Here is an 8,184-nt window from a genome sequence, read left to right on the forward strand (position 1 = left end):
GGATTCGACTAAAAGTAGCGTTCACGAACAGCTAGTTAACGTGCTTGAAAGGGCGAATCATTGTTAGTGACGAATCACTAACAACAACCAGCAAACAGAGCCTCAGTACTTCCGACGAAGGGTGCAAGGTCTGCTGCCATTGATGTATCACTTACTCAGGTTGGCACATATCTGCAAAGCGAAGGTGACGCTGCTTCCTTTTCGCTTTGTTCAGCGTCGATTCAATTGGTACAAGACTATCAAATTTAGCAAGCCTGGCAACTCAATTGCACATTCCTTTACTTAATTTCTGTATATCTTCCATTCTTTAACGAGCATGTTCTCATACTACTCTTCTTGCCTCGTTTTATGCATATCCCGAAAGAACGGTGCGCGTCATATACTGAATCAACAGGAAAGAAGTACCTAAATGAATGCGATAGGTATTTGTATTTCCATCCGGACTCAACGTTGTAAAAAGTTTCAAAATTTTCAAAAGTCACTGCATCAATTCGGCTATATTTCAATGACTCCGTATTTCTCGCACGACTTGCGTAGGCGGCGTGGTCGATTGGTCGAGAGAAGCTTCTTCGACGCGAAAGTTCCGTGCTCGAACCCTGAGGTGATCTACGTTACGATCTACGTTGCACTAATCCAATTCTCAACACCATGCACATAATGCCGCGAATTGTCTCTCATGTATACAGATATAACACAAAATGTTTGTTCACGTCATTCTTACGCAGTACGAAATTGAACTCTTTTTTATGGCAAATCGCGTTATACCGAATGAACCTCTGTAGTGCCTCAGATGCATTTAAAAGGTACATTCGATTGCTTATGACGAGCAGCCTTCGCATAAGGCTCTCCTTATTGCATTCTTCGAAGGCGTCAATCTCCTAAAGCACGCAGTCAACTCCCGTCATTTAAGCGCGCGCCTGCAGGATTTTTATTCAGAGCGAACGACTCCCCCACCGCTTAGATGTTAGTGAGACTGACAATCTTATCGTATCGCAAGAACGGTTCCCTTTTGTCGTACACCAGCGTCCAGGGCTCCATGAAAGCTTTCTCGACGCTGTTTAGTATAACGCCCGTCGCGTGCGACGCCGCGTAAAAGATGCCCACCAATCCCTTCTCTCGTATCTTGGGACACGTCTCGACCACGGAGTGCATCAGCGCTTGCGCCGCTTCGTCGCCGTCCGCCAGAAGCCAGCGCAGCGCGGGCCGTCCTCGCTGGTCCGTCTGAACGCCCGCATAACCGGCCACCACTGCGCGACCTTCGGAGGACGTAACCGTAGCCACCTTGACCACCTGCTCTTCCTCTGCGAGCGCAACCCGAAGGTAGTAACTTCTGTCGAAACCGAACACACCGTGGTCGTAATCGATCACGGATTCCGAGTCGCGCTTCAAGTCCAAGTTCCTGACGAGCACTCCACCACCGCTTCCACTACTGGGAGCGGGAAAAGAGCCCTTGCGCAACGTGACGTGGCAGTAGACGATGTCGCCCCAGTAGGACACCTGGAAGTGGTAGCGATCCAAGAACGGTTGGGCACGCTCCTGCGGCATGACGGCGCACACGTTTTTGCCCTGGCACGCGTCCAGCATCCGGGTCCAGAGCATGCGGCTCAAGCCCGTGTTGCTGCGCTCACGGGACACGTGGAAGAAGCCGCAGAATGACACCTCCTCGCCGAATGTGATGACACAGGCCGACGCGCACACGTCACCGCCTGCGAGAGGTCGCGTACGCGCGCAATGCTTCAGAATTATGCGTTGCCGGAACCTGAACCAGCTTCTTGCCCAAGTGGAAGCTGACAAGTGACGCGGCATTTTACACACCATAGCGGTTCGTGTGAAAAATCTACGCAACTATAAGCAAAACCGTTGCAAAACATAAGTGTAAAACAGCCCCCCCCCCCCCCCCCCCCCCGTGCCTCGCGCGTGAGAGCAGACATGGCGCTTCCACCCCGCCTTCCTTTCTCGCGCGCGCGAGGTTGAGCCGCGATCGTCGGCTGGCCCTCGCAAGCTTTCACTCGCACATACAGCGTACGGCGCGCGGCGACGATGTTGTCGTGTTTGGACTTCATACGGAACATCACGCCGACGGCGGCGGCAGAAATGCGCTTGGAGTGTCCATATAATTGCTATCACAATAAAACGTTCTTACGCTAGACCTGATCGTTAAGTGCAGATGCCAGTCAATCGTGATGACGTGCATATTATTAGCCAAGGCGGCCGGCCATTGGCAAACAACCCTTCCAAAGAAAAAATTCGCGCAGAAACCCCTCTGGGAGATAGACGACTAAGTATCTGTAAGCATTGTGCACCACCACACTCAGGGACTAAAGTTAAAATGGTATGGTGCCCGGTGTCATTATCAGAGTTATGAAAGTTGATCCGGCCAGTACAAACGACAGCGCTGCGGCGACACGAACTGGTGCGGATGGTGGCGCAAGGTGCATTGATAACGCAAGCAAAGTACTGGACCGGTATTTTGTAGCGATGCCTTATGAGTTATTCGGCACTAGTCTTATCATCCACCGCTCACGGCCGGTTGATCCCGTTGATAACGCGAGCGGACCGTCGCTGTGACCACTGACAAAGCGCGATAAGCGCGAAAAGGCGCCTTAGCACGGGAAAGGCATCGCTACAAAATACCGGTCCTGCAGGTGGCGGCGTCAGATGCGCTGATCACGTTCCGGTCAATATGAGCCGTTATCGCTCTTCAGCGCCTTATCCCTCCGCGTCGAACCATAATGAACCGTGACCGAACGTATACCGGCGGCGGCTGCATATGGCACGGCCGCGCAGGCCGTATCTTGAAAGCGATCCGCGATGCCGACAGAGTGCTGACTGCTGATAGGTTGGCGCGCTCTGTTCTCGCCGCTTACTTAGTGCGGGCCCGTATCTTGAAAGCGATCTGCGAAACGGGCAGAGTGCGGCGTGTGCTGAGAGCTCCGTGAGCGCTGTGTTCTCGCCGCTGTGTAAGCGTTGAAGCGACAGCCAGCACGAAGGTAAAGTCGCTGGGTGCTGCGGGCTGTATCTTTAAAGCGATCGTCTTACATGACGGACAGACGGACGGATGGACCATTTTCTCGTTGGGTAAGTATACAAATGCTTATGCATTTAAAAGCTTTGTGAATTCAACTACCTTAGACGATGGCGATTTCGTGATTTTCATTCGTCTGTGGTATGTCGTCTATAGGTTTGACTGTTCTGTCAGACGCTAACAGCGTCGGTCCCGTTTTGGTTGAAGTTAAGCTAATCTTGCACACAAGAACTTGCTTATACACGATTGAAAGAGAGCGTTGCAGTGCAACCATTATCGGCGATAAGTTAGCGCTCTGTTACGCGCATTGCCATAATTGAACGGATGCGCGCAAAAAATAAACGAAAAAAAAAAGCTCTCACGGAAGCGCAAGAAGGCCAGACTCAGGGACTCAAGCTAAAATGACGTCGTCTTTTTGATGCCATATAGACCATTCGTGATATAGCCACGCGATTTCGGACCAGCGTCCGTTAATTGCGTGCGTTGCCACAAGAACTACCAGAATGGCGCGCGAAAGCACTGCTCAATATTGACAAAAATTTGGAGGACGCTTAAGCTTCGCCTCTAAGAGTGGAACGCGATAGCATGCAAAACTCCCTGATTGCTTGGCAGGCTTCCCGGCAACTTCAGCTTTCTTTTTTCTCCAACTTCCTCCGCGCGCGGCTGCCGAGGAAGCGAGCGCGAGCGAAAAAAGATTAATGCTAAAAAACCACTGAAATGTGTTCGGATATAGGTATTAAGTGAATGAAACACTAAAGGATTGTGGTAGAAGTCATAGTCATGTGCATGACTCAGCAAAAATGAGAATGACTCAGCGAAAAAAGATTAACACTCAAAAACCAATGGAATATGGGATCGGATGGGGTACTAAGTGAAAGAAAAGGCTAAAGGTTGATGGTCGAAGTCATAGTTATGAGCATGAGTAAGGCTTTCGCCTTAAGGTCTCTTAGGTGTAGCTAAAGGGACTCTTGAGAACTCATGACATGAATGTCATGACATGCATGTAATGTTGGTCACGAAAGAGCCGCCTACGTCTTGGTGCTCTCATGGTCGTTTCGTTAACTTGGTAGGCTGCCCGCACACTGCTTCGCTTAACATCGATTCCCACAGAGCATGGAATTTACCGGCCTTTATTCTAAGGCTCCGTTCAGGAGCAGCTGATTTGCCGCGCCAGCGGGCATAGCTGATCAGTTGAGATTCTGTCCTACTGAGCTCGTGCTCTGATTAATACGCCTACAAACGTGGTGAAGCATTTCTCACTTACCCTATTTTGGCGCTTGGTTGATATAGCGGTCTAACCAGCAGCAAAACCAAGTCTGAGCCTGAAGACATTGAGTTCAGGTCGTCCGTTCGCCAAAATAATTGAATGTCTAGGTGTCAGTGTACCACAACCGTTGCGCGTGGAAGCCGCCGGTCGTGACCCGCGTGCTAACTATGTATTGCTCATCAGCAGCCGTATTCCTACTTTCCTTCCCCCGCCAAATCCTTCTCATCCGCTTTTTTTCGCTACGTCATGTGCGCTGCTCACCAGCATTGCTTGGAGCGCGGCTTGTAATAAGGTAAACTATTAAGCCCGTGAGCCCATAAACGTGTTACTCACGAGATGTCGGTCGCTTTTCCCTCTCCCTGATGACGTAGAAGGAGCTGGGGACGCAGCGGTACAGCGACCACACGGTGGAAGAAAGGATTGCAGTCTCTTCATCTCTCCAGGCTTGTCGCAAGACATCACTAACGTCATCTTCGTCCGCAACACTGAGCACGTACTTCTCAAGACACACTGGCGAAGGTGGGACGCTGTTTGTGGCAGCAGGGGGAGCTGCGTCCTTGTGGTAGCCCGAACACAATTCGGCGTGCGTCGGGTTACTGCGGAAGAAGGATTGACCACACAGCTTGCAGCAAAGAAGTGACTGGACTTCACTGTCATGGTGCGGCGGACTAATCCTCCGCGCAGAGGTGGCGCTGTGCGAGAAATCCATGCCTAAAGATTGGCTTGCGGTTGAGCTGCTCTCAAGTCTCTCACTCCTGTTACTTGGTATTATAGTTGGATACGAAGGATAGGCAGATTCATCGTATGATTCTCGAGGAGTAGCTCTCTTGCCTTTGCCAGCCCTATCCTTATCAGGGCGGCTATCTTCGTCATCTCTACACGATATACTTGGAGCAAGAAACGTGGTTAGCTTGCAGTGCGCAGATGGTTCTGACACTTCACCTTCAAACGGGATGGCTTCCGCTTGTTGAAAGTTGGCCTTGAAGTCTAAATAATAGAGCCTCATGGGTGACTCAGCTCGTGGCTGTACATTTGTCTGACTGGTCTCGTCAACTTCGTCGTCGACTACTCTCACTAGACAGCAAGAAGAGCTCTTCTTTATAGAAGTAAGCTTTCCACGAGGTGAAGTACTGCCGCTGCTAACATATATGACTTCTTCATCTGTGATGTCAGTTTTTTCTCTTCGACACTGTGGACTTCCAGTGAAAGAAGAAGATGACTTCACCGTGGTGAACACGACTCCTGTGCTTGAATCGTCCACCATACAAGAGTAATCTGAAGTACCAGTCGGTGTACTGAACTTAAAACTTCGAACCTGAGGTACGGCGCTACCATGCTCTTCTCGAGCTTTAGCCTTTCTCTTCACCAATCGCGAAAGTGGTTGCGGCTCCTTCAGTTCTCCGACAAATCTCTGATAGGTTATGCTTTCTGTAACCGTGATAACTTTTTCGCCTTCAAGTTGTTCGGAAGACAATGATCGAAGCTGAAGGTCGTCATGAGTAGGGCTTGCATACCGAGGAAGTGCGTTCTCTTCTGTAACTACAGGTAGTGACTTCCAGCCTTCAACCTCCTCTAAGGCCTCATTTTTTACAGAAAGAGCAGGCTTCTGCTCAGCCACTTCTGTCCTTAGCAACACCAAGTCTTTCTCCCCAGGGGACGGCTTCGCTTCGGTTGCACTGAGAATCACTTGGGTGTTCGGCTTTTCTTCTTCTGTGTGTAGTATTTTTCCAGTGCCTTCGTCACATTCCTGTTTACCGTGTACTGCTGCATCCTCAGGAAGCGCGTCCTCACGAAGTGCATCCTTTTCCGTAACTCCAGGCGGTGACTGCCAACCTTCAACAACCACTGAATACTGATCCTTTGCAGAAAGAGGAGACTTGTGCTCAGCCACTTCTGTCCTTCGCAACGCCATCTCCCACTCTACAGTGGACGACATTGCTTCGGTTGCACTAGGAGTGGCTTCCGTGCTAGGCTTCTCTTCTGCTGTGTGTAATATTTTTTCAGTGCACTCGTAGGCTTCCTGTTTACTGTCTGCTGGTGATAATGCACTTGCATCCTCAGGAAGTGCTTGCTCTTTTATAACTCCAGGCGGTGATTGACTGCCTTCAGCCCCCTCCGAGGACTGATCCTTTACAGAAACAGGAGACTTGTGCTCAGTCACTTGAATACTCGGACTAGCCATGTCCTTGTCTACAGTGGATGGCATTTTTTCGGTTGCACTAGGCAATCCTTCGGTCATAGGTTTTTCTTCTTCGGTGTGAATTACTTTTCCAGTGCCTTCGTAGCCTTCCTGTTTACCGCGGTTTGTTGATACTGCACTTGCATCCTCAGGAAGTGCGCCCTCTTCTGTAACTTCTGGCGCTGACTGCCAGCCTTCAACCCCCTCCGAGGACTGATCCTTTGCAGAAGGAGGAGGCTTGTGCTCAGGAACCTCTGTCTTTGAGTTCGTAGGTTTAGTTTCGACCTGAGCTGCAGTTTCGGCTACTGGTACTGCTTCCGTGTGGGCCGGAATTTCCTCACTCACAGTGCCTTCAGCTTGAGGTTCAGCTACCTCAACTAAGGCTTTGGTATTCCCAGATATGTCCGCTAAAGAACTAGATCCGCCTACTGGCTTTTCCACTGTTGCTTTGGTTTCTTCAGATTCTGGCATGTTCCGTAATCGTGCTGTCTCCTTCCAGTAGCCCTCCCGTCGCCACTGGCTGAACGGGAACCTCATCCGTAATTTCATGCGGTTGAATAATTGCTTCCGCCTCACCTCTTTCTTCTGCCGCAGTAGCACCAACATGAAGTTTAGTTTCGACCTCAGCTGCAGTTTCGGCTACTGGTGCTGCTTCTTCAGTGTGTGCTTGATCTTTCGCAGTCGCTTTGGTTTCTGCTTGAGGTACCACTACTTCAACTAAGGCTTTGTTCTCCTCTGATGTATCGGCTAAGGGACAAGGTGCGGCAACTGTCGCTACCGCTGTTGCTTTGTCTTCTTCAGGCTTGGCAGGTTCCGTAATCGCGTTGTCCCCTTCAAGTAGCCCTCCCGTCGCCATTGGGTGAACGGGAAGCTCATCCGTAATTTCAGGTGGCTGAATATCTGCTTTGGCTTCCGGCTCACCTGTTTCTTCAGCAGCAGAAGGCTTAACAGCAGGTTTAGTTTCCACCTGAGCTGCAGTTTCAGCTGCTGGTACTGCTTCAGTGTGGGCCGGAATTTCCTGACTCACTGTGACTTCTGCTTGAGGTTCAGATACTTCGAACAAGGCTTTGGTCTCCCCAGATATGTCTCTTAAGGATCTAGTTCCGCCTACTGGCTCTTCAATTGTTGCTTTGGTTTGTTGAGGCTTGGCATGTTCCGTAATCAAGCTGTCCCCTTCAAGTAGCCCGCCTGTCGCCATAGGGTGTGGTGTAAGCTCATCGGAAATTTCATTTGGCTGAATATCTGCTTTGGCTTCCGGCTCACCTCTTTCTTCAGCAGCAGCAACCTCAACAGTAGGTTTAGTTTCGACCTGAGCTGCAGTTTCGGCTGCTGGTGCTGCTTCTTCGGTTTGCGCCTCAATTTTATCAGTCTTTTTGGCTTCTGCTAGAGGTTCAACTACATCAACTAAGACTTTGGTCTCCCCAGATATGTCTGCTAAGGAACTAGGTCCGCCTACTGGCTCTTCCACTGTTGCTTTGGTTTCTTCAGGCTTGGCATGTTCTGTAATCGTGATGTCCCCGTCAAGTAGCCCTCCTGTCGCCATTGGGTGAAGGGGGAGCTCTTCCGTAGGTGGCTGAATATCTGCTTTGGCTTCCGGCTCACGTCTTTCTTCAGCAGCAGCAGCCTCAACAGCAGGTTTAGTTTCGACCTGAGCTGCAGTTTCGGCTGCTGGTGCTGCTTCTTCGGTTTGCGCCTCAATTTTCTCAGTCTTTT

At 50.4% G+C, this 8,184-nt stretch overlaps 1 protein-coding gene across 1 annotated transcript; it reads right to left on the bottom strand.

Moving 5' to 3' along the window:
- Positions 1-957: 957 nt before the first annotated feature.
- LOC119440431 (uncharacterized) lies at positions 958-7,916 on the bottom strand. Its single transcript, XM_049662920.1, has 2 exons — positions 4,626-7,916; positions 958-1,706 (listed from the first exon to the last, which is right to left on the bottom strand). The coding sequence occupies exons 1-2, from the start codon at positions 7,075-7,077 to the stop codon at positions 958-960; spliced, it is 3,201 nt and encodes a 1,066-aa protein (XP_049518877.1). The 5' UTR covers positions 7,078-7,916.
- Between the last annotated feature and the right edge of the window lie 268 nt (positions 7,917-8,184).

The sequence above is a fragment of the Dermacentor silvarum genome, chromosome 2 (genome assembly GCF_013339745.2).
Source record: "Dermacentor silvarum isolate Dsil-2018 chromosome 2, BIME_Dsil_1.4, whole genome shotgun sequence".
NCBI classification, from domain to species: domain Eukaryota; kingdom Metazoa; phylum Arthropoda; class Arachnida; order Ixodida; family Ixodidae; genus Dermacentor; species Dermacentor silvarum.